This window comes from Elgaria multicarinata, chromosome 18 (genome assembly GCF_023053635.1).
Source record: "Elgaria multicarinata webbii isolate HBS135686 ecotype San Diego chromosome 18, rElgMul1.1.pri, whole genome shotgun sequence".
Taxonomy (NCBI): Eukaryota; Metazoa; Chordata; class Lepidosauria; order Squamata; family Anguidae; genus Elgaria; species Elgaria multicarinata.
The window spans coordinates 114364-140469 of record NC_086188.1 but is presented as its reverse complement, the minus strand read 5'-3'; the positions used below and the strand labels follow the sequence as shown (position 1 = coordinate 140469).

The following is a 26106-nucleotide window of genomic DNA, read 5'->3' as shown; positions in this document are numbered from 1 at the left end:
CCTCCGGCGCTGCCCGCCGAGCCCCACGCGCCCCCTCCTCGCCCGCGCCTCCGCCTGCTCAGCCCCCGCCTCCCTTGAGCTTGTTGTCGCCACGCAAAGGGAGGCGCAAAGAGGGAGGCGGAGGCGGACTCCTGTGGCCAGAGATGCCCGGGAGGCGGGCCCGGGCCGGCGAGTTGTGCGGCTGCCGGCCCGCGCTGGGCGCCGGGCGTAGGCGGCGGGTCGGGGAAGCGGGAACGGCAGGAGGCACAGCCACTCCCGCCGCGGCCGAGGGACGCGCAAGCCGGCGGTGCGGCGAGGGCTGGACTCGGGGCTTGCGCCCCCCCCCTCCCCGAGAGTGGCAGGTGAGGAGGGTGGCGGCAGCAAACTCGCGTGTCATCGCTGCAGTCGTGCTGGTGCTCGGGTTTAAAATGCAGAACTGCACTAAGGCAGGGGCTGGGAGACAGCGGATTTCCCAAACAAAATCGAACGAACAACAGGAGGACAAGAAGAAAATAAATAAATACAAATACATTGGACTGAAATCGAATGATTGGCAGAGGGTAATACGTTTAACATATCTGTCTATGGTTCCTTCACCTTACAAGCCAAGATATTCTTTTGGGTTTTTTTGTTTTTTGTTTTTTTGCAATTCTTCACCATAACAGATTATATTTAGTGGCTTGATGAAGGAGCGGGGGAGAGAAATAGTAGCTGTGTGGTTCACAATTAAAGTAATGCAGATGGCTGTGCAAAGGAGGGTCCTCATTGGGGCAATGCCTTGCGGGTTTGGACCGCAAAAGGTCCTAGGGTCCCTGCATTCTCCATCCAGCACCGGGAGGTGTCGGACTTCCCTGGGTCTAAACATGCATAGAATTGTGCCCTAAAGAAAGTGCCCTATAGAATTGCAGAAAAAGCTTCCTTGGTCGAACACATCCTCCACCGGAAGTCACCCCTAAATCCTTTCATATGCGCAGATTCCCGCCCTCTGCCAGCAGCCCAATTCAGAAGGTAGGGGGAAGAAAAATACTTTTTGTGTGCGCAGGTGTCATTATCGTTAATAAACAACTTGGAGCTGAAAAACGTTGCTGATCCATAGGAAACAGCTTGGAGATGTACAAGTAGAGCCCCTTCTCCTTCTGCCAACCCCTGCTCTAGTCCACCAAATATTCTTCTGCTATCATAAGTGTGTTGGTCTTTAAGATGTCACAGGGCTCTTCATTATAATAATATACATTAAAAAGTTGTTAAAAGATTAATATATTTTAAGTGGTGTAATTCTTTACAAGCCTTCACTGAGGATGGCATTTCGTGTATCCCAGGAAAAGGACTCGAATGTACGAAAGATTTTTCTGCCATCATAAACGTGGCCGTCTTTAACGTGTCACAAGAGTGTGCTGGTGTTTTTCTTTGCTGCAACACACTGGCAAGGCTAACGCACTGGAAACTGTAACGATGCATTTAAAATGGATAAAAATCCAGGATGATGAAAAACAATCCAAAATGTAAAAAGGCAAAGCAGATGTTAAGCAATTAGACATATTCCGGCAATAAGAAGGGAAGAAATAATAGGAGGACAACTAGTAGAGAAAGGCTTCTGTATCCCAGCTCTGCATGTGCTTATTCAGCAGCCATTCCTTTTGTGCTCACTGGGACTAAATGCTTTGGGTTGCAAAGGGTGCTTTGCACATGTAAGGTGCTTCTAAACAGAGGGTCTGCTACCTGAACTAATCAGAAGGTCGTGTGTGGCTGTTCTGATCTTTTTCTGATGGCAGCGATGATATGATAAAAGCCTCATCTGGATGCACCCTTGCTTGAGAGTAAGTCCCATAGAAACTGTTGAGACTTTACCTGTGTAAGGAACACATTTCAGATTGGGCTGTACAGTTGGAATATGGCATCTGTGAACGCTGTTAATATCAAATGCATAGCAGTAGAGAGCCATTCCTAAATTCAATGAGCCTTGCTGTTCAATTTACGGAAGTAGAGAATGCAATTATTAAGTCCAATATCACTTGTGAAAAAATCCTGGCTAGTTATGGTAAGTGAAATGAGCTAACTTCCCCTGTATATAGCCAAGAGCCATTCGGAAATCATTGAATTTCATGGTTGAGCAGGCAACACAAAAAGGACAGTGTATCTCTTGTAAAGATTAAAAACAAATTCCTTGAGATAGTCCAGATAAGAAATGATCTGTGAGGCTTTTATTTATTAAACTTTCCACAGGAAATTCTTCCACAAATCACAGGATAAGAAATGTGTCCTGTCTTTCTGTCTATCCATCCATCACTATCACAAATGGGGATGTACAGATTTTTAAAACCTTTCACAGGTTGTCAGGTCCTTTCATTCAGTCACTTGCTCAATGGCAGAATCAGATTTCCCCTTAAATTTTCCACATTTGGGCAAATTCATATTTGCGGAAATGCACAAATCCCCCCCTCCCCGCAAAAGGCTCATGTTTATGCTATGCTTTTAACTATGGAGAAAATGTGCATTTTTGTCTGGTGCTTTTTGATTTCACCCATTTTTCTACAACTAAATTTGTGTAAAATTCCAGAAAGTAAAAAAAGGCAGTCTGCAAGTCCACGGAATCATTGCGACTCGTGAAAAGCTAGCCCTATTTGGCATCTGCGAGTCCGATTCAAAGATATCTGAAGTCATTTGATTCCATCGTGGACTTTGCTGACATTCCTTCTACACCAGCGAACTTTGAGGTTTGTCCGAGTTTGCCAGTCCCTCCCTCTTGTGGTGCCATTCTGTCTCCAACTTCACATGCAGAAGAAGAATGAATATCATTAGAAAGAATGATATTTTGTTTCTTTATTACATTAATTCCCTGCCTTTCACCCATGGGGCACAAAGCAGTGTGAAGGGGTTCTTCCTCTGCCCATTTTTTCTCACAATAACTTTGTGAGGTTGATTAGGCTGAGAGAGAGAGAGAAGGAGAGCGACTGGGCCACAGTCAACCGGTGAGCCCCATGGTTGAGGGGGAGGGCTTGAACCTGGGTCTCTCCAGTCCTGGCCTGGCACAGCACACTAATGCCGGGGTGAGCAACCATTTTCCGTCAAGGGCTGCGTTCCTTCATGGGTCATCTGTCTAGGGTCGCCTGCCAGCAGTGAGCGGGCTGAAGCCAGTGGTGGGCATGGCCAGAGGCAAACGGAGGCGGTTTGCCCCTTTCTTCTCTCTTTTTGCCAGGCCCATTTCTTTCCTCACGCAGCAGGCTGTCAGGAAAGAGACCGAGGACTGAACTGGTCGCAAGCAGAGGGCTTCTGCAGTGAGGCTAAGGTGGGTCTGACCGCTATGCTGCTCAACCGGCTCTCTTCCAGGCAGCAGCACAAGGCGCTTGTTGGGATTTTTCTTCCTTTGCTCCCCCTGAAACTGGAGCTCTAGAAACAGACTTCCTTGACTCCAGCCTTCCCCAACCTAAAGCATGTTGAACTACAGCTCCCATCATCCCCAGCCAACATGGCTGTTGTAGTCCAACACACCTGGAGGGCGCGCATTCGGGGAAGGCTGCCAGTCCTGGGTACCTTTCTGCATGTGCTGGGTTATGAATCCCATCATCCCCAGCCAGAGGAGATAGTAGTTGTAGTCCAACACATCTGGAGGGCACCAGACTGGGGCAGCACTTCGGGGCGCTCTTGCGGGTAAAGCGCCCCGCAACTTGCCCATAGCCCAGGAATGTCCCCACGCGACCGCCATCGCCGCTCCTCCCGAGCCCAGGTCGTGATACCACGCGCGGATTGGGCTTGCGAGGCCACCGTCCACTCCCGCTCGCGTCCCCCTCCCTCCTTCCCCTCTCGCGTCCAATCGGCGCGCGCCTCGCAGCTCGGCGCCGCCCGTTCGCCTCCCCGGATTGCCCTCGACGGCCGCCATAGTCCCCAGCTTGTCCTGTACGTGGCATCGGGCCCGGCGAGGGCCTATGAGCGAGGGCCCCGTGCCCCGGAAGGGGCGTGGCGAGGGCCGGAAGCGCTCTCTCGCCGAAGTCCGTTCGCTCTGCCCGTTGGCAGTCGCCCGCGCGCCCGCCGGCCTGACCGCCCCCCTCCGCCCGCCCCGCTCGACGCCGCCGCCGCCTCCTCCCCCGTCCGTCCTCCCTCCCTCGTCGCCGCCGCCGCCATGTCGCCGGTGCGGGCGGTGCTGGCGCTGCTGGCCGCGCTCTCGGCCCCGGCGGCCGGCTACTTCGTCAGCATCGACGCGCACGCGGAGGAGTGTTTCCTCGAGCGGGTCCCGTCCGGCACCAAGATGGGGCTGATCTTCGAGGTGGCCGAGGGCGGCTTCCTCGACATCGACGTGGAGGCGAGTCCCGGCGCAGGGCGGAGGGGGAGGGCGGGGCCTGCGCGGAGACCCGTGCGTGGCCCCGGAGAAGGCCCTGATCCTCCCCCGGCATCTCCTCGGAGGCCGTGGGGGGTGGGGGTGGGGTCCTTCCCGGCGGGTTGCGGGCGGAGGAGGCAGGCGGGCGCCGTTCTCTCGCCGCGGGAGCCTCGCTGTGCCAGCGGGGCGGAGCGAGCTGTTCGCGCGTGAAAGGGAGCTCAGGGCGTCCCGGAGCAGGTCCCGAGTGGAGGCGGAACAGGGCCGCCCATCCTCCGAGCAGAACAGAGCGAGCGAGCGCCCAGGCCTCCGCCGCCTGCCTGCCTGCCGAGTCGTACACAACACATCTGGCCGTGCTGTGGGCCCGGGCTGCCCTCGAGGCTCCCAGCGCTTAGCCACGCATCAGAAAGCGGGGCGAAGGCCTCCCTCGTGGCACTCAGCCTGCCTGTTGCGAGCGGGGGTGGGGTGGGGGGCAGGAAAAGCCCCTCCCCGCGGGGCCCCTGCGTATTCCGCAGCCAGCCGTTGCACCCTCAGGCACTCCCGAGTCCCAGATGCGCCCAGGAAACCCTCCTAGGCAGCTATGCGTGCAGCAGGACAAGGCGGCTCCTAGATCAGGGGGTCATTTCTGGGTGGTCTTGGGTCTCTCTTTGAAACTGTTTCTCCAGGGTCTCCGTGTAGGAGTAATGCAGCAGAAGGTCTTGTGTCACCTTATGGGCTAATACCCGTATGCCGTAAGCTTTCGTGTGTCTGAAGAAGTGGGCTGTAGTCCACGAAAGCTGCTGCCGGAACAATTTTTCTATTCCGTACGGTGCCACAAGACTCTTTCTTAATCCTCTATCTCCGCCCTCCCCCCCACTTAAATCCTTAATATAGAGCGTGGCTGTGGCCCCTGAAAGGGGTAGCTCCATGCATGCACACTGTGCTGACTGTGCGTGGCATGGAACTGTTGTAGGACGAGGTGTGGTCTTCAGGTGTCCTAACTTCTCAAAAAAAATGTTTTTATTATTATTTATTTATATAGCACCATCAATGTACATGGTGCTGTACAGAGTAAAACAGTAAATAGCAAGACCCTGCCACATAGGCTTAATGAAATCTTTCCTGGGGCCCACTAGAACTCCACTTGTCGATGTGGGCCTGGAGAAAAGCCCTTCATTGCTCCCGGTGGCTTTGGATCAGCCACAGAGCAAGGCTGGAGCCACTCTGGCAGCTCAGGTTGCGCAATGCCACCTTGGCTGGTGTTTGTGCCAGCCTCATTGCCCAAAGCCAGCCCAGGGAGGCAGGGTGCCTCTTGGTTGCGTTGTTTTCAAGTCCTCTCCCAAAACGTTTCTCCTTTTAACTTGCATGAGGAAGCATTCAGAATGTAATCCCTATTTGTTGAGGTTGCCAGCTGCAGACTTCATATTTAGAGTCGAATATGTGTTTTCTGCTTTGATATAGAACAGACTTGTTCTCTTAAATGCCTTTATAACATTCTTTAAAATGTTTAGAAATTCCAAATTGGAAGGCCCTCACAGTAGTGAGCAGACTGGGGTGGACTTTTTCTCCCCGGGAGTTTGTTTTTGGGGAGGAGCGTTCAAAAATCCATTGTGTAGCTGCTACAGGGAATACAAAAGTTCTATTTGGATCTCCTGGCAGATCTCTGGAGGATTTGACCTATATCAGCAAGGAATTCTGATTTCCAGTTGTTTAACAATAGCAGTAAAGAAATGAACCTCCTCCCACCCCCGCTCCTAAATTTACTGCTGTAATCAAGAAAGCTTGAGGTAACCAGGAACGGACCTTTGCCAGGAAGAGCCATGTGCTCTGCTCTGTTCTGTTACTGAAAACAAATCCCTCAGCTCTGCAAGTGTGTGGTTTATTAGTAAAAAACAAAGCCGATCCCCCGAAGCCTGCCCACCTGGGCGTAACCCATTCCCCCCCCCCCCCCCGGCCCTTTGTCGTGTTTCCTGCCTGCGGCTCCTGCAGTGAAGCAAACACAGCATTGGAATATGGCAGCACACAGGGAATGTGGTGGAATGCCCTAGTTAGGGAAGTCACAGAGAGAAATTCTTCTCCAGTCTTGACTGCAAAATATTGTAATCCAGCCGCACACACCCTGGTGCCCTTCCGATGTGTTGGATTACAAATCCCAGCATCCCTCTGCCAGCATACGCTCTAGTCTAACACCCCTGGAGAGGACAAAGGTGGGAAACGCTGACCTAATCAGACACAGAGAAGGCTCTGGAGTTCAAGGCCATTGGCTCCAGGGATGTCCAGTTTGACCAATGGATAGCACTAAATGAAGTTCAGAAGGCAACTGCTGTGGCAGCACCAAACGCCTGCGGTGATCTGAGTGTGGAAATAGCTTGGCCTGGTGGGTTTTTAATTCCGGTGTCTGCCGTTTCCCTCCCAATGCGAGGAACCTTGTTCGGAACGACGTCTCGCTTACCCTGCTGGCGTGGAAGACGGGTCAAGAGTAACGGCTTTCCTTCTCCCTTGCTTGCAGATAACGGGGCCTGATAACAAGGGCATCTACAAAGGAGACAGAGAGTCCAGTGGCAAATACACCTTTGCTGCTCACATGGACGGAACGTACAAGTTTTGCTTCAGCAACAGAATGTCCACCATGACGCCAAAGATAGTGATGTTCACTATTGACATTGGTGAAGCTCCAAAGGGGCAAGATATGGAGACAGAAGGTGAGGCCAGATCCAGGAAGCGACATGTTCTGGTAGAAGTCATTGCCCTAACTCTGCACCTCCCCAGTGTTGCCCTGTACACTCCAAGTCATTCTCTCCCTTGGGTTGAAATGCTTTGTGATGCAACTAAATTAGCTGTTTTTGCAACACCATAGAAATTGGTCAGGAAAACATATGGACTACTTAATTAAGAGTATCTCTCTCATGGGTTTGAAAAATTCCAGATCATTTCATTGCTTGAATGCCTCAAACGTAATACTGGCTTCTTAGAATTGTGCCTCATTCTTTAGCTCCCTGCAGAGCTAGCCTCTCAACACTGGTCAATGCCAAAATATTTGGGCCAGGTAGCTGGTAGCCTTCCACCTCTCCTCAGGATTCTTTCATCTCTCTCTCTTCCTATACATCTGTGAAACATTCCCAACCTTGCCCTCATCACTGATTGTAGGACGGTGGTAGAGCAGCTTTGCATGCCAAAGGTCCCAGGTTCAGTCCCCAGAATCTCCAGGTAGGGCTTGAGAAATCCCTGCAGAGCTGCTGCTTCTGTCAGTCAGTGTTGGCCATATTGGGTTAGATGGACCACGGTTCTGTGTCCCTGTTCTGTACGTGCCAGTTCCAGAGAGAAGAACCTTTTCTGCTTGCACCTCAGTCAGTGAGTTGTGATTTGGAAATGGGGTGTATGTTTCTTTTATTTATTTACCTTGTATCCCACATTTCCACCCAAAAATGGTTGATCAAGGTGGTTAACAGAAAAATACAGATTAAAAACAAACTTATAACATAAAAACAAATGCATTAAAACATGACAATAATGGAAAATAAACTTTCCCCAACCAATTAAATGCCCCTTCAGCAACGGTCCCAAAGGCCGGCCTGCCTGAATTAAACCCTCTTTGCCTGCTGGCGGAAGGGTCACAGGGAGGCAGCTGACCCTGCCTCCCTCAGAAGGGCGTTCCGTGGTTCTCCTGTTCCATGCTGCAGCCCACCATGCTTCCCGTCTTCCCAGGGTGCTTTGCAGCAAGGGAGCGTCTGGGGCAGAAACTCTTTGTTAAGGCCTTGTGAACCGCCCAGAGAGCTTCGGCTATTGGGCGGCATAAAAATGTAATAAATAAATAAAAAAATAAATTGCTTCTTTGGGGCTGTTAAGGCTGCAAGGGTTGTCCACTCCTGCCAGAGCTGTCAGCCCTTGCTGTGTCCAGTGAAAAGGGCCAGCCCCTTCCATCTGTAGCGGCACCATCCTGGACAACGGGCAGGTTGTCCTGGGTGACAGTGGGCGAGGGACGTCTTGTGCCTCCTGGCCTCGAACCTGCCTTCATCTCTTGCGCTTTTCTCTAGGTGGCGGAGATACCTGGGATGGTAGGTGCACCACTTCTAAGCAGCTTGTTGGTCTTCCTGCCTCGCTTCTCATAACTTGCTAATGGCTGTTGATGTGTGTGTGAGAGAGAATTATCACTAACATTTGTTAATTAGCACAATGACGTCATCGTCCAATGCACTTGTCATTGTCAAGGCCTTAAACCACTCTGATCCAAAGAGATCTCTGGCCGTTTCTACACCTGCCTTTTTTCCTGGGATCATCCCTGTGCATGCAAATGACACAGAGGGATTCCCAGGAGCAGGCAGGGATGATCCCTCCATTTTCCTGGGATAATCCTTGGGTGTAGAAAGGGCCTCTGCCTCTCTCTTCTCCGCCCCCGCCCAGTTGAACAGCAGACCCCATTAATCCAAGCCTGGAGCTAAACCTTTCCGTTTGAGAAATGCAACTTCGAAAGCCTCATTGGTTCCATAACCAGTTGCATGGTTTGGATCTTGGTCCTGTGCAGAAGTGCAGCCAGAACCCAGGGAAAATGCAGGCTCCTACAGCCAGCTAACCCACCCACCGCCATCTCGTTTGACTAGGCCATGGTGTTCTTGACCCTCAGTCCCCACCCACAAAACTCTGGTGAACTGAAATCCTCTGAAGGGGGCTTTTAATGCAAACACGCACGTGTAGGTGTTCGTATGTTTAAAGTTGCATCAGTTTGGTCTTACTAATAAGGCACCCATATTGCATTACTTGCGCGATTGATTGTCTTTGTGCTGAAGGGGGTGATGCAAGTGTGAAGACTTCCTGCTTTTCCTCATCCGTTCTCACTTTTTACCAGTTTCTCCCAAAGTAGAAATAATTTCACCTATTTGTCATATCAGAACAAGATGATTATCAAATAATTTCTGCCATTGTTTCCCAATGTGGGTGAGTCGAGCTGCAGGGAATCTTGTGTGTGTCTGTATGAAAGTGGGTGGCGAGGGCAACCAGGCAACCATTCCTGCTCCCGAGCAGATATACCCAACCAGGAAGTACCCTTGGTTTGGACCACATACCTGGGTACAGATGTTTTTGTACACATCCCTCCCCTTCACAAAGATGTGTATTTGCCAGCTGTGAAGTTTTTTTGTTTTTTTTAAAAAAGTGGAGATTTACTTGAGTTTTGTATTTGTATCTCAAATATGATTTCTTGTGGTTCTTTTGCAGCTCATCAGAACAAGCTAGAAGAGATGATTAATGAATTAGCAGTGGCCATGACAGCTGTGAAGCATGAACAGGAGTACATGGAAGTCCGTGAAAGGATACACCGAGCAAGTAGGCGGATTCGTTTGGCATTGGGGGTGGGGCTCTTTCTTGTAGTAGTAGCAGTAGCATCAATAGTAATAATCAATAGTAAGACTTTACATTTATATCAGCTTTGTATTTCACAACCTGCCTTGTAGCTATAGAGAGAAGAATTCAATGCAAACAATGTAGCTGGCCTGGAGGAGCAGGGTCCCTCCATTCACCAGTCTGCTCTGTTCCCATGCTAGCCACAGGCTGGGGGCAGTGGGACCCTAGCCCTCCATGACCAGTAGTGGAGGGCAGTGCATTATGGATCACATAGACAGGTTTCTTCATCTGTACCCTGCCAGTCTACTTGGTCAGAGCCAACCTTTGGCAATTAAAATAGGGTGACCCTATGAAAAGGAGGACAGGGTTTCTGTATCTTTAACAGTTGTATTGAGAAGGAAATGTCAGCAGGTGTCATTTGTATATATGGGGAACCTGGTGAAATTTCCTCTTCGTCACAATAGTTAAAGCTGCAGGTGGCCTGTCCTCTTTTGCATCTGGTCACTCTAGTATAGCTCCTGCAGCTTTAACTGTGGAGACGAAAAGGGAATTTCACCAGGTTCTCCATATATACAAATGACACCTGCTGAAATTCCCTTTTCTATGCAACTGTTAAAGATACAGGAGCCCTGTCCTCCTTTTCATAGGGTTACCCTAATTAAAATAATTCAGTGCACCAGCAGATGCACTCCAAAAGGTTTAAACTACTGCATAAAATAGAAGTAAAAACCAAATAAAATCTACCAGCAATGCAAAGATTTAGAAAGAAACCAAAAACCAGAGACGGCCAAAGTTTTCAAGAGCCATCGAGATCAAATGGATCTTTTAAACGATGGCCCCTTGTTCTGGCATCAGCTGACGGTGAAGAAAGCGGTCACTCAGGTCTCTTGGAAGAGAGTTCCCTAGCTTGTGCCCTGCTGCCGCCCAGAAAGCCCCCCCCACCCACCCAGTGGACCCCCACCTGCAGTGGGACTCAGAGCAGGGCCTCACCCTGTGGCATAAACACACAGGACAGGTTTGTCTGCAAGGAGACCATCTGTAAGTGGTCTAGGTCCCAAACTGTTTTGGTTCCATGTAATTCTCTGTGTTAATTGAGCTGTCTTTTCTTTTTCACCAGTTAACGACAACACAAATAGCAGAGTGGTCCTCTGGTCATTCTTTGAAGCCCTCGTACTAGTTGCCATGACACTGGGACAGATCTACTATCTGAAGAGGTTTTTTGAAGTCCGGAGAGTCGTTTAATCAAACTCCACCCGCACACCCCCCCTTTTCCAATGATCCCAGAGTCTCCATTCACTGCTTCTATCAAACAACTTGGTTGCAAAAATCACTTAGTTTTCTTTATCCCTCCATTCTGAGCTATACATTTTTTCTTAGCTTAATTTTTAGAGAGAGAGAGAGAGAGAGAGTTTCTGTATTGAAATATGTGGCTGAGAGTTATTCACTGAAATTGGCAGACTCACAAACCAAAGTGATTTCATCTAAAATTGCAAAAGTGGGTTTTAAATGCTGTCAGTCATCTTAAACTTTCTTGATTCTTTTCTCTCCCCCCTCCTTTCCGTTTTGTTGTTGTTGGCGTAATGAAAGGCTGTTTTGTGTAGGCGAAAGGGTACAAGATCCTAAAAGAAGCTTTTATGTAACACCCTTTAAACCTGTGGGAATACTCTAACTATTGAGGAATTTCTTCTCTACTTTAGATAGGGAGCAACTATGACATGCACCTGCCATGATTCTAAGCAAATCTGCCACTATGTCCACAAAGAAACAGGCATGTTCTTGTTCAGGCACACTGAAACCAGCTGTCAGTCCTGTTAGGGTTAGGGTTAGGTGGCTTATTTAAGAATTCCAATACTTCCACTGTAATTTCACTGGTTTCCCCCCTCCATTTTTTTTGTTTTAATTAGAGCTGAAACTACAACAATACTTCTCTTGTCAGTTAGCCATGTGGTCTTAGCTGTCAAACCGGTGAACCAGGCAGAAGCTGTCTATGGAAACTACTTGGCTGAATATAATCTCTGCCCCGTTTTGCTTACAGCCACAGAGCTCCCTGGGTGTTTAGCATTATTGTAGAACTAGTGTTCAGGATGCTGGTTCTTGATGCCAAAGGGTTAACGATTTGGAGGGTGGGGAGGGAAGTTATGACCAAGCTATGCAGTTCACATATATATTAAAAGAGCAGCAGATAGGCTGTTATGGGGTCACAGCAACACAGGGATTGTACACACCTGTTTTGTGAGGGAGACCCCTGTGCCTTGTACATGGCGGAGAAAAATGAAACGGGTGCTGTTTTTTCCTTGCTGGTGAATCTTCCCAAGGGGCTCTTGTGCATTTAATAGCATTGCAGGAAAAACCTCCAGAGCTGTAGCTGTCCCTGTAACTCCGTACTATATCTGTTGAGTTTCTTGTTGGACTGTTGTTAAAAACAGGAACCTTTTTCAAGAAAGGACTTGGCGCTCCCAATTAGGCTGACTTGGCACTCCCAATTAGGCTATCTTGAGGTATATTTTCTCCTTTTCTCTCTCCAAACACATGCTGTCTTCAGCTTTTGTACAAACTATTTTTCTTCTTGCTATCTGGATGATGGGTTTAAAAATCGCCGCATCTGTCTACGGGAGCGGGGTGCTGATCCAAGATTATGTTGTGGCTAATGTATATTGGACTGATGTATATTGGTTGTAATTTTGGGGGCGGGTGGGAATGGGTTATTTTCAAAGGGGGGGGGCATTCTATCGGTAACACATAAAGAGTTTTGTACCAAATTTAATTTAATTAAAATTTGTTACAAGTTTTCATGGTCCAAGTAATCCTTTTCAGCCTCAGGTGGACCAGAACACCCGTTATTCAAATGGTATGGGCGTCCGTCTCCATCTCAGTGCAGCTGCCGTACGCCAACTCCGTGTGTGAGACAAGTGGAATTTGATTTAGAAGATGTACCTTAAAGAGTGCTTGAAATATGGCCAGATTTGATAAATAAACACCTTCTTTAAAAAAGAGAGAGAGAGCATGCGCTTGATGCTTGTCTTGCATATTCAAGAGCATTTTTCTTTCAACCTTCCGCCCCCAGCATCCTTATGTGGAAACTCTTTGGGTTTTGTGGGATGACGATGATCAAAAAGCCTACTCAGTTTCACATTTATTTTCAAGGGACTTCCCCCCCCCCCCCTTTTCACGTCCCATGGAAGAAAGTAAGCTGTACACCCAGTCCTATTTCAAAAGTTTGGAGAAGGGTAAAAAACAGATTATTTAATTATTTTTAGAAATTATTTTATATATATCCTGCCTCACTTCCTCATGCAAGGAACCCAAGGGGGCGCATATGGTCCTCCTGCTTTCCCAATTTTTTCCTTACAACAACCTTGCAAGGGAGGTTGGGCTGAGCTTCGTGGCTGAATGGGGAATAGAACCCAGGTCTCCAGAGCCCCAGTCCAACAGTTGAACCACTACGCCACACTGGTCACGAATATATTTATTTTGAAGATTTAAACCCCATCTGTCAGTCAATTATCTCTAGACAGCTTACAACAGGTAGTAATAATGTAACCCCCATCTGTGCACGCACCAAACTTGCCAAACACGCACACAGCAACCCTTGGCCTTCTGGATCTCCGGGCAAGCAGCTGTTGGAGCAGAGCATTTCTCCAGGCAATGGGGGAGGGAAGCCAGTTTGCCTCTAGTGTATGGATGGGGCCAACCTGGGGTGCTGTTCCTTACTGGAAGGCTGTGGGTACAACTCCCTGCAGCCCCTGGCCATTGAGAGAGGCCAGAGTGTTTCTCCAGTTTCAACTTCAGCTTTTATCACTAAATTATAAAGTGCCAACTATTCGTTGGTGTTAAAAAAGAAAATGGCCCAGGCCAGCTTATCCATGATGGCTAGCAGCATTTTGCAGACCTTGATGGATTTGTTTTACCTATGGAGCTGGGAGGGCCAGCTGGAGGGAGGCGCTTGTGGCCCTCCCAATGCTGTACTTCAACACCCATGGGTCCCAGTCAGCATGGCCAGTGGTTGAGCGATAGGAACTGTAGCCCAACGCCAGGAAGGCCACAGCTCCACTGCCCTGGATTCTGTAGGACATAATGAGGTCACTGGATTCCCTCCAGATGTTTGACCTACAACCCTCTTCAGCCCCAGCAGGCAGAACCTAAGTTGAAGGATTGTGGGAGTTCCTCCACTTGCTACAGGAAGGCGGTACTAGCGCACAGCAGCCTCTCCCAGCCGGGAGTCCCTAGATCGGCCTGCACCCAACGTGTCCCCTACAAATGCCTTGGACTGCAAGTCCTAGCATCTCTCAGGCTGGAGGATTATTTGTTTATTTATTGCATTTATAGACCGCCCCATAGCTGAAGCACTCTGGGCAGTTTACAAAGATTAAAACAGGGATGATATCAGTTGCAGTCCAAGAGATCTGGAGGGCTCCAGGTGGAGAAGGCTGCCCTAGATGTTCTGGGACTGAAATGGTCACAATCCCTAGCCATTGACCGTGTTGTTTGGGCATGATGGATAGTGTAGTCCAACAATATCTCCAGACCCAAGGTTGGGAAATGCTGTGTGAGGTATCATTAACGGCGGGCGCTTACACCCTCCTCCTCCTCCTCCTCCTCCTCCCCCTCCCTTTCATCTGCATAACAACCCTGTGAGGCAGGCACGGCTGAGTGTCAGTGACTGGCCCAAAGCCACCCAGTGGGTTTCCATGGCCGAATGGGGACTTGAACCGGGTCTCCGGAGCCCCAGGCCAGCAGTCTGACCACTATGTCGCCCTTCCTCTCGTCGGTGACGGGGCTGCGGCCGAGGCGGGAGCGGGAGCGGGAGCGGGAGCGGGAGCAGCGCTGCCCAGGCAGCTAGGATCATTGGCGCTGAGGCGGAACCAAAGTTGCGCGAGCGCGGTTTCCCAACCGGACGCTTGAAGGGGAGGACGCGTCCCATGTGGGGGACCGCACGAGGGCGGCCCGGCCGGCGGATGCCTGTCCCAGGCGGAGCCCTGCGCGATGGAGAGCGTGACTGAGGGGACGTGGGGTTCCCTGCCCGTGGAGCTGAGCCCCGGCGTTGCGCTGGCCTTGCAGGAGCTGCGCTTTTCTCACATGACGCCTGTGCAGGTAGGAAGTGGGCGCGGTGGGAGGGGGAGCTCCCCTTTAAGAGAGGAAATCGCTCCGCCTTCTCTCATCTGGACTACCACTCCCAGCATCCCCAGCCAGCTCTGGGTAAGGGGGTGGCAGTGGTCTTCATCCCCTTCGGGCAATGGCCAGGTTCACCTTCCCCTAGCTTGGCTGCTGCTGCTATAGAGCCCGGACCCGTGAATGCTTGTAGAAAAGGAACACCCCCCCCACCCCACCCCTCCTAGGCATGAGGCCCATGTGCCACATCTGCTTTCAGGGAAGGACTATTCCCTGCTAGTGCCTCTGCCTGCAGAGCCCTTGAATCAAGCGCGGGAGAGGCCAGCCCTGGCCCCGCGGTGGCTCCTTTAAAAGTGCATTTTTCTCTGTGTGTCTGTCTGTCTCTCAGTCTGCAACGATTCCCTTATTCATGACAAACAAGGACGTGGCTGCTGAAGCGGTGAGTGTTTCGCTGGTCCTCTTGGCCTTCATTTTGCCCTTCAGTTGTGCGCAGCGCTAAAGAAAATCTTATTTCCGTGTCTCCAGGTAACGGGCAGCGGCAAAACATTAGCGTTTGTCATTCCCATCATAGAAATTCTGCTCCGGCGGGAAGAAAAGCTCAAGAAAATGCAGGTAAAACATCACAGATTCTCTCTGCTCTGCTGTAAAAAGATAACAGGAAGATGCGGGGAAGACTCCTGAGCAATGGGCCAGCCAGGCAGCTAAATATTTCATGGTGGGACCTAAGAATGTTGATGTGTCTTCTCTGTTTTCTGCTCAGGACTGGCGAATTAGAAAGTTGTTTCCCTTAGATCATAGGTGGGTAAAAGATGTTTTAGACTACAACTCCCAGAAGCCCCTATCAGTATGGTCAATGGTCAGGTATGCTGGGATTGTAGTTCAATACATCTGGAGAGCTTCTCTCTGCCCACCCTGAGCATACATAGCTCATTTCCAACATCTGTATTAGGAGAAATACTTTCATTAGATCGGCTCCAGGTCATAACATAGTGTGCAAGTTTTTGACTTCTCCAGAGCTCTAAATCAGGCAAGATGGTTAACAAAACAGAAAAGGGTGAAGGCGTACTGGGTACTGACTCCATCCCCTCCTCCTGCTCCTCCTAAGAACATAAGAAGATCAGGAGAGCCCAGAGGCTGGATCAGACCGAGGGTCCATCCAGTCCAGCACTCTGTTCACATAGTGGCCAACCAGCTGTCGACCAGGGACCGACAAGCAGGCCATGGTGCAACAGCACCCTGCTCCAGGGAAAGAGAGGGTCTCACAGCCACAGCCACCTTTTGTCTCAGGGAAAGTGGTTACAGGCTGCTTATTCACCCGAAGCAAGAGGCAGCAGCAAGAGAGCAGTCAGCTCAGCAGCACTTTTCCATTGGCTGCTATGCTGCAGTGGCACAGAATGAGCTCAGAGTGCCTTCACCATCATTAGCTCCTCTCTTTCTCAGCCCTCAGCCTCTCTGCTGTCACTGGCTCTCAGAAATTCCATGACAAGTGCAACCACAGCTCCATTTTTCTAAGGATTAAATTTCATTAATGTTCCCCCCTAAAGCCCTCACCTGCGTTTTGCTCATATTTTTCCTCCCTTACATTTCAGGTTGGCGCAATTGTCATCACGCCTACAAGAGAGCTTGCTGTTCAAATAGATGAGGTGATAACCCATTTCACGAAGCATTTCCCACAGTTTAGGTGGGTAGATTACGATTGCTAAGATATCTGGTGTGATGGCATGCATGAGTGTTTTTTTGTGGGAGTGAGTAAAAATGTCCTTTTGTTTCAGCCAGTGTCTTTTAATTGGAGGGAAGAATCCCATGGAAGATGTCGAAAGGTTCAAAGAACGAGGGTGAGTTACTGACTAGGTCAACGAAGGCTGCAGGACTCCTGTGGCTGTGGCGCTGAATGTTCTGAACCCTCGCGGTGTTTGAATTGACTGTGACTTCTGCATGTGGCCTTTCTCTCATTCTCTCTCTCAGTAGCGCTGAGCAGGAGCACCGTAGTCCCAAGTAGAGAACTGAAACGGTCACCTTTAAAAATGTGCTTGTCTTTTATTTGCTGCCCGGCTTCTCAGATTTTTCATGTGAGCCTGGAGGCATCAAACTAAGGGGGGTTGGTGCAAGGGGGAGGAAGAGGTGGTGTTGAAGTTGCAGAAAAGGATTGATGCCTGCTAGAATATCTTAGTTTTGAGGGTTTTAATTTTGTTTAAGACACGCCAATAGAGAGCATCTCCCGAACATCCATTCTCTCTTGATCTCAGTTCTGGGAAGGTCGGACTGCCTTGTAACCTCTTCTACAAAGCAGTCCATAGAGCTTTTTTCCCCTGTCCTCTCAACAGCGGAAACATCCTCGTAGCCACTCCGGGTCGTTTGGAGGACATGTTCCGGAGGAAATCGGAGGGGCTGGATCTGACCAGCTGTGTGAAATCTCTCGACGTCCTGGTCTTGGATGAAGCTGATCGGCTCTTGGATATGGGCTTTGAAGCAAGGTGTGTGCTTTGCTTTGGGAGTCGTGTGAGTCTTCCATCCCCGCGGACCCTCACTCTGGCCTGGCCTGCAAGCTTGACTGATTGGAGTGTCCCCGCCCCCCCGCAGATAGTCCCATGTTCAATCCATGGCGGCATCTCCAGGGAAGGCTAAAGCTCCTGCCTGAAACGCTAGGAAGCTCTTGCTGCCAGTCAGAGTTGACAGTGCTGGGCTATATATGATTCTACAATCCTATGACACCAACTCCCATCATCCCCTGGGAGTGGCTGGGAATGATGGACGTTGGTGTTCAGCACACCTGGAGGGCAGCCTGTTGGGGAGAGGAGGCTGGCACAGACTGCTGAGAGCCACGCATCTCCGTTTCCCGATCATGCTTGGATTTGGGAGCAAGCAGGGTTCTCCTGACCTCTTCCGCTGGGTGCTTCGCTTGCAGTTTAAATACCATCCTGGGCTTTTTGCCCAAGCAGAGACGGACAGGCCTCTTCTCAGCAACTCAGACCCAAGAAGTCGAGAACTTGGTGAGGGCCGGCCTCCGGAACCCCGTCCGCATCTCGGTGAAGGAGAAGGGGATGGCAGCGAGCAACACCCAGAAGACTCCCACCCGGCTCCAAAACTACTACATGGTGAGGCATGGGTCCTGTTTCCTTGGCTCCCACCTTCTGTGTGACCACCTTACGTGACTCGACCCCACCACGTTCCTACTGGACAGTGAAGGATGTGGAGGAACAAGGCTGCTAGGGCCACTTGGCTGACCTTGGCATAGATGAGTGGTTGGATGTCATGGTGCTATTAGAGCACTTGCTGGTTTATACAGTATCAGAAGCAATCCGTAGCTCCCTTCCCCGAGGAGCTGAGAATCTACATTTAGAAAGGTGCAGGGGAGATTGACCCTCAGGCTGGATGCCGCCCCGCGGATTCATCAGGTCTAGGGCATTCGGAGCACCCGCATTGGGGACATTGCTTTGCCCAGCCAGAGCGCAGCCGGCACTTCCAGGAGTGACTCCGCCAGCTTTGCTCCTCTTCCGTCTTCCCCACACTTCGCCGAGAAGAGGACAGGCGTGGCTCAGATGTGGGGCAGGCCACAGGCAGGGCTCCATTCTCCCTTGTGAGGGGTTGGGGCAGGGGGTTCCTAGCCCTGTCATAAAAACCCTGGCGTTCTGTTTCTCCGCCTCCCGCAGCCGTTTATTTTATTCCCGCTTATTTATGTTTCCATTCTTTGCTGCTAGATCTGCAATGCAGATGAGAAATTTAACCAGCTGGTTGACTTCCTTCGTCACCACAAGCCAGAAAAGCACCTTGTCTTTTTCAGGTAACTCCCAGTTCGCGCCTCCGTTCTTTGTAGAGTGATCACCTAACTCAGGGATGGCTTGGGAGGTCTGTTGGATTTAGGACGCTGAATTCCACCCACTGGAGCCAGGTGAAAACTAACAGCACAGGACAGGAGGCCTAGGATTGAGGAACAGGGCGGCTCCGAGCACCTCCTCAGGCGGAGACTTTGCTGTTCCGCCAGAACTGGAGCTCACATGCCAAACGCTTCCTTGCACAAACCTTCCCCCCCGCCCCGAAGCGTTCTCAGTTCCAGAGGTGCTCTTATTAAACCATTGGGAGCTGGAAACTCTTTCTGATCGACTGCAAGTAACCCGAAGCCTTATCAGTAGATCCCTTTCTACCTTCTGCCCACACCTAATCGAACAGGCCCAGTTGGCGTGGCAGGTGTTGGGCACCTGTGGCCCTCCCAAGTATTGCTGGACTACAGCCTCCATGTTGAGCTGCAAGAAAGCCTCACCACAATCCTTGTGAGCAGGTGGGGGCAGGTTGTATGGAGATTCCTATAACTGCAACTAAGGCAGAAAGTAGCGGCAGGGAGATTGATTCATTTCAAGAGTTCTTCCCTTACTACACTTGATCCTAGCCAAAAGGCCAAGAAGCGATACTCTGCCTTTATGCTTCGAACATTTTTTTCGGGGTGGTAGAGGGCTTCCTGAGCAAGCTCCTCTCAACCTCAGCTGCACTGCGGAGATGAAAATATGGGTCTACCTTGGATTCTTGGTGGAAGGTATTTTTGCAGTTCTTTGGATCTTCGCCTGTGGGTCACAGAAAACTTAAGATTTGCATGGCTGACTCTTTTGGTGGTGTTTTGCTTATTCTTCCAGTACCTGTGCCTGCGTGGAGTATTATGGGAAGGCTTTGGAATCCTTGATCAAGAATGTGAAAATAATGTGCATCCATGGGAAAATGAAACACAAACGGAATAGGATATTCACAGATTTCCGGAAACTTTCAAGGTTGGGAACCTTTTTTCAAGGGCTAATTCAGTCAACAGCTATAATTTAGTTTGTCAGTCTCCCCCCCCCCCCCTCCCTGTTTGTATATGCATATAACTATATGGATAGGAAGTGTTGTATAGTGTTTAGAGTGTTGAAGTAGGACTCTGGAGATCCAGTTTCTGGTCCCAGCTCAGCAGTAAAGCTCGCTGGGTGATTCTAGGCCAGTCATGGACTCTCCATTTTGTTCAGATAAAATGGAGAGGAGGATTATATATGTCTCACTGGGCTCTTCGGAGGAGAAATGGGATATGAATGGGACATGCATTTCATTCTGCATGTTGATGTAAGTGTAGGACCTTTGCATTGACTATTAAAGGTTCAGAATTGCTACTTTCAGAATCCCAATTCTAGGAGCAAAGCTACGCCCCTGGCAGGATCATCTTGCCCCGCTCTGCTTTAAAACAAAACAAAACACCTTTTGCATTTCCCCTCAATTTCTTAGTGGCATTCTGGTTTGCACTGACGTCATGGCCCGGGGCATAGACATTCCAGAAGTCAACTGGGTTTTGCAGTATGACCCTCCAAGCAATGCAAGGTATCCGCTTTCTTCCTTCTTATGAATAGAACTAATATCTATTGGCCGCTCTGTGTACGGCCACAGAAAAGTGGCATATTAATTCTCAATCAGGGAAGATGTGCTTGTCTTCCAGGAGCATGTGGTCTGCAAAACCTTTTCCTCTGGCTAAGAGGAAAGTCCTTTTTAACACACACACACCCATGACACTGGGGTATTGACAATTGTGCTTCAAACAAATGGACTCCATGATAAAACTGGATAGATGTTATCGGATACCAGTCTAAGAGAGTTTGTGTGTTTCTGGGAAACCATTTTTGGAGGATTTAGCCCATTATATCCTTGAATGTTAATTATATACTGACATTTTTGTTGTTGTTGTTCTTGTTACAATTATTTCATTTACATAAACACCCCCCCAACAATTGTAGAAGCTGTAGGGAGACTGAAGCTCATTAGAGGTTTCTATTTAGATCCATTTTGTAAGAAGATGAGATTTTAGGCTGCAAAGAGGAAATTTGGTTTTTGTTACAAAGAAGTAACCAGTATGTGGTTTGGATGGTTGCTTCTTTTCCAGTAAAGTCTGCTAAATGTAGAGAAAAATATTTAGATTCCATTGCTGTGTACTGCCTGGGAAATTTGTAAATATGAGAAATGTATTCTTATATTTGTCTATAATGGTTGGTATTTGATAGGTAAAAGTATATATTTAAATTTCAATAATTTCAACTGTTAATTTTAAGTAGTTAGTAATGTTTCCTTCTGTAAGTGTTGCTGCTTCGTTTTGTGCTCCTGAGCCAGCGCCCGGCCTCCGTTCCCTCTGGCTGAGACGCTTTCCCTGCTCCCCCCTATTTCAGTGCCTTCGTACATCGCTGTGGCCGCACGGCCCGCATCGGCCACCTGGGCAACGCCCTGGTCTTCTTGCTTCCCATGGAAGAAGCCTATATAAATTTCTTAGCCATTAACCAAAAGGTGAGTGGACACTTTGATTTTTCCAAAAGACGAGAGAGAGAGAGAGAGAGAGAGAGAGAGAGAGAAGCATTTCCAGGTTGGCTCTGGAATGGAGCTCTTGAATATTATCCAACATTTGTAAACGACCAAAATTTTCTAAGTGCCGTACAGATTTTGAAAACTGAGACAGTTCCAGCTCGCAGAAGAAGGAAGGGAGGAAGGTGGTGGTGGTAGAAAGAAAAGTAAGCATTGGGGCAGAGCTCCTTCTCTGGCTGATGGACAGAGCCAACGAGGTCTGAGTTCTTTGGGGGGCAACTTGATGACAGGCCAGGTTAGCCTCTGCCGTGCAGCCCTTTGCCTCATGGCCAGTTGGCGGCGGCCAGAGCACGCCTCCCTTCACCTCTGCGTGCCCACGTTCCCCTTACAATGACTCTCTACCTGCTGCGTCCATTTTTAAGCATCTCTGAAGTCGTTTTCAATTCCCTGCCAAACAGGGAGCTGTTCCCTGCCTCTCACCTCCTCGGTTTCCTGGTATAAGATCAGTGTTATCAATATCTATCTAGGAGAAATAAGGGGCTGTTGTGGTTTCTCCAGCCTCTGAAGCACTTTTAATGGAACTAGCTGCAGGTACTGACATTCCCTCTTCTACATGCCTGTTGTCCGCCGTGACACACAGTACAGAAAAATCTGTCTCTCTTTTTAAACATGCAAAATTCTCCATGTGTGATGTGATATTTTAAACTAGCTGAAAAAATAGGGGGAAGTAGTTCCAGTTGCTTTTTAAATAATTTGTAACCGTTCTTTTTAAATAGTGTCCCATGCAGGAAATGAAACTGCAGAGTAACGTAGCGAATGTTCTGCCCAAGCTGAAGTCCCTGGGTTTGGCCGACAGAGCTGTGTACGAGAAAGGGATGAAGGCCTTCGTGTCTTTCGTGCAGGCCTACGCCAAACACGAGTGCAACCTGATTTTCCGGCTCAAAGGTAATTGGCCCCCTGCTTTTTGTGTCTGCTTCTACTGGCTCATTGAATAAATCCCCAACGGTCCATTGCCCTGAGGTGGCAAACCAAGGGAGGTACTGAACAAGTCCAAATCGCCCCATAAGGACCTACGGCTGCTATAGGAGAGCATTCCCTGGGAGATTGTCAGCCGACTCAGATCCCCTTTGGCTTCAGCCTCTGGCCAGAGAACCAACAACTGGAGGGAATGTGGTTCTACCTCCCTTCTAGAAAGAATTTTGCCCTATTTAAATACCTGCTGTCAGTTTTCCTCTTCACTCTGGTTTCTGCAGTTTCCCTCCCCCGTGTCTCGTTTCTTAAGATGACAATACCTTTGTCATTTTTAAATTTCTTTGTTATGTTCAGTGCCTAATCACAGGAGGCAGCCTGGAAAAAAAGAATACTGCACTTTTTAAAACTTCCCTAGAACCTTGTTGAACAAATGAGCTGATATGAATGTTGGGTTAAATCATGGCTAATTGTGACTGGAATGAGCTGCAGCCACCTTTGGACACATGCGCTCCCCCGGCTCTTGTCCTCTTTTGATGTGCCCAGGAGACATTGAGAAGCGTCTGCTTGCTTTGTTGATGACCTACAGTGTGTGATTACATCTGAACCTGACAAAGTTTTGTTAATCTTAATTATGGTTTCTTTGGAAAAAGTCTACTTCGAACCAAGACTCTCTGTTGTTTTTTAACCCAACTGTAATTAAGATGAACCACAATTGTGTTCAACTCAAAACAGAAGTTTATTTATTTGTTACATTTGTATTTATCCTGCTGCCAATGCCCTGGAGGATTTGGAAAAGGAGAATGCGCACGGCAGAGTCTCCCTGCAGCTCCTTCCTGTCCTGGTTCGTCATGACCTCCGAGGTGGCCCCTGGTGCCTTTGCTCTGCCCTGGGCTTCCACGTAGGTCTTCTCTAACCACCCCTCTGTTCTCCACAGACCTGGATTTTGCCAGCCTAGCTCGAGGCTTTGCTTTGCTGAAGATGCCAAGGATGCCGGAGCTGAAAGGCAAGTGTTTCCCGAACTTCACACCTGTCGATATCGACACGGACTCGATTGCGTTCAGAGACAAAAACAGAGAGAAGCAAAGGCAGAACTTTCTAGAGCAACGAAGGAAACAGAGGCAGGAGGAAGAAGGGAAGAGGAAATTCACCAGGAACAAGGCCTGGTCCAAGCAAAAAGCGAAGAAGGAGAAGAAGAAGATGATGACAGCCAAACGCAGAAAAGAGGAGGTGGGGTAATCGGTGATGGTTTGGAAGAGATTTCTGCATGAGAATTGGCAGGGTTTGAGTTCAGTTTCTTGGGTTCTGTTAGGGTGCTTTTGTTTATTTCTAGATGTTTTTATCTCACCATTCCTCTACGTAGTTTAGGGGTGACATATTATTTATTTATTTATTTATTTATTACATTTCTATACTGCCCAATAGCTGGAGCTCTCTGGGCGGTTCACAAAAATTAAAAACATTCAAAGTATAAAACAACAGTACAAAACCATACTATAAAATAAAATATAAAAGCTCAACCAGATAAAAACAGCAGCAATGCAAAATTACAAATTTAAAACACCAAGTTAAATTTTTTTATAGACTGTTAAAATGCCGGAAGAATAAAAAGGTCTTCACCTGGCGTCTAAAAGCATATAATGTAGGTGCCAAGCGAACCTCCTTAGGGAGCTCATTCCATAGCCGGGGTGCCACAGCAGAGAAGGCCCTCCTCCTGGTAGCCACCTGCCTCACTTCCTTTGGCAGTGGCTCACGGAGAAGGACCCTTGAAGATGACCTTAGGGTCCGGGCAGGTACATACAGGAGGAGGCGTTCCTTCAGATAGCCTGGCCCCAAGCTGTTTAGGGCTTTAAACGTTAATAACACCACTTTGAATTGGGCCCGGACCTGGACTGGCAGCCAATGAAGCTGGAAAAGGACTGGCGTGATGTGGTCTCATCGGCCAGTCCCTGTTAGTAACCGTGCTGCCCTGTTTTGTACCAGTTGAAGTTTCCGGACCGTTTTCAAAGGCAGCCCCACGCATAACGCATTGCAGTAATCCAAACGAGAGGTTATCAGAGCATGGATAACTGTAGCTAGGCTATCTCCGTCCAGATAAGGGCGCAGTTGGTAAATCAGCCTAAGCTGATAAAAGGTGCTCTTTGCCACTGAGTTCACCTGTGTCTCAAGTGACAGCTCTGGATCTAAGAGCACCCCCAAACTATGGACCTGATCCTTTAGGGAGAGTGCAACCCTGTCCAGGACAGGGCAAACATCAGCTCGCCGGTCAGATGAACCACCCGCTAACAGTACCCCGTCTTGTCTGGCTTGAGTCTCAGTTTATTAGCCCTCATCCAGTCCATTACCGTGCCCAGGCATATGTGGTTTGCATCTCTTCAATCATGTTCTCAAAATTACCGAGACACGGGATAGATACAGTGGGATCAAAGCCATCCAACAAGGTTTGTGGCTGAGTGAGAGATACCTGAATCCAGCTGTCGCACTGCTTTGAGCCCAATGGCTGTTCACGCCGCTACCCTGCCGGGGCACTTCAGGTGTTTCTGGTAGGATTTTGACCGTTTTGTTGTTGCTTGGAAGCCAGCAGTTTTTGGAAAGTCTCCTCCATTTCCAAGGTAGATGACCCTAGCACACAACAGCTCCATCTGAAGCTGAAAGGAGATGGGTGGAAACACCTCCACATATACCAAAGATATTGCATGGGTGATTTTAATTGCAAGCTGCTTTGAGAGCTGATCTTGTTTAAAAATGTGGGGGGTGGGGGAGCCAAGAAACACGAGAAGGAACGGTGGGCAGTGCGCTAAAATCTATTGATTTTTTAAATTGTCTCTGCCTGTAGGGTTCTGATGTAGAAGATGAAGATATGGAGGAGCTGCTCAAAGACACGCGACTCTTGAAAAAGTTGAAGAAGGGCAAAATTAGTGAGGAAGAGTTTGAGAAGAAACTGCTGTGCAGCCAGAAGGTAGCCCAGGCACATATTGGGGGTGGCTCAGACTCCACAGAATGAAATATCACTCCCCAAAACTCTTCTTTCTGATGCCCATAAAACTCAGTGCTCTTTATATAGCGCAAATGCCGCCTTGCCCTCTCACTGATGGTGCAGTTGGAATCTTACAATCCAAGATAGATCAGGGTCTACCTAAGCTACACTTTCCTCCCGATGTCGTCACAGACTGCGGCAAGGGCAGTCTCTGCTGTGACCTGTGTGAAAAGGTTGAGTTTCCAGACTCTTCAGCAGAGGTGGCCATTTTCTATTGTTCTTCATTCTGCATTTCCCCAAGGAATGGATTTTCGTTGCAAGGTAACTTCTTCATTTTGACATCATCCAATGCTCCATGATTTCCTCCACGATTCCCTTCATCAGGATTCGGGGTTTCTATGGTTTCTTGGGTTGATATTTCTGTTTCCCCTTGCTGTGCTCAGGAGCTGCAAACAAACACAGCCTTCCCAAATGGCTGCAAGTGTTAGGGTTTGGGATACTGTTAGGAATAAAAACAACATTTAGGAATGAGTTTTTTTATTTTCAAAAAACATACTACTGTACAATTAAAACAAAGGGATGCTGAGCCTCTTTCAGCCCAAGGGCCAGATTCAGTTTCAGAGAAGGCCTTGTGGGCTGAACATACCATTACATTTTAGCTTCAAGCTCCTCGTGGCAGTAAGCTGCCTTAGGAGATGCATTTCAACCCTAATGAGGAAAAAAGCTGTCCAATGCTGGGAAATCACCCAAAGATCAGCAGGCTGGGAAAAGGTGTTAGGGCCAAGGGAAGGATTGTGGCCATCTGGGGATCCTGGGAGGGTCAGATTGGGTGGGCCAGATCAACATCGCGGCTTTAGCCCTTCTTGAAAAAGGAAAAAAAGTGGGATATGAATGCAATAAATAAACAAAATAAAAGCAAATACTGACTTGTCTTAAATGTCTCCCATCTTTCCTTGAAGGAGCATGCAGGGGAATCTATATGCTGTCATCCTGCTTTTGTTGTCCGAGCAACCCAGTGAGGTAGACTGGGCTGAGACCCAGTAACTCGCTCTCGATCACCCAGTAAGCTCCATGGCTGAGGTGGAATTTGATCCAGAGTTCCCATATAAGAGCATTAACAAAGCAGTACAGGATCGGACCAAAGAAC

At 49.0% G+C, this 26106-nt stretch overlaps 2 protein-coding genes across 3 annotated transcripts; both read left to right on the top strand.

The window, feature by feature from the left end:
* Positions 1-4072: 4072 nt before the first annotated feature.
* TMED2 (transmembrane p24 trafficking protein 2) lies at positions 4073-12597 on the top strand. Of its 2 annotated transcripts, XM_063143890.1 has the most exons (5): positions 4073-4276; positions 6777-6969; positions 8302-8322; positions 9479-9586; positions 10722-12597. In XM_063143890.1, exons 1-5 carry the CDS (start codon positions 4097-4099, stop codon positions 10844-10846), a joined length of 627 nt encoding a protein of 208 aa, XP_062999960.1. In that variant the 5' UTR covers positions 4073-4096; the 3' UTR covers positions 10847-12597. The 2 variants fall into 2 exon arrangements, with proteins under 2 accessions (XP_062999960.1, XP_062999961.1); XM_063143891.1 differs by lacking the exon at positions 8302-8322 and having other exon boundaries at positions 4074-4276.
* Positions 12598-14579: 1982 nt separating this feature from the next.
* On the top strand, positions 14580-24999 carry DDX55 (DEAD-box helicase 55). The gene is made up of 14 exons (XM_063143854.1): positions 14580-14695; positions 15102-15152; positions 15239-15325; positions 16303-16394; positions 16486-16548; positions 17038-17187; positions 17619-17808; positions 18412-18494; positions 19339-19470; positions 19955-20047; positions 20884-20998; positions 21790-21958; positions 22920-23212; positions 24819-24999. The coding sequence occupies exons 1-14, from the start codon at positions 14588-14590 to the stop codon at positions 24984-24986; spliced, it is 1794 nt and encodes a 597-aa protein (XP_062999924.1). The 5' UTR covers positions 14580-14587; the 3' UTR covers positions 24987-24999.
* The last annotated feature ends 1107 nt before the right edge of the window (positions 25000-26106 follow it).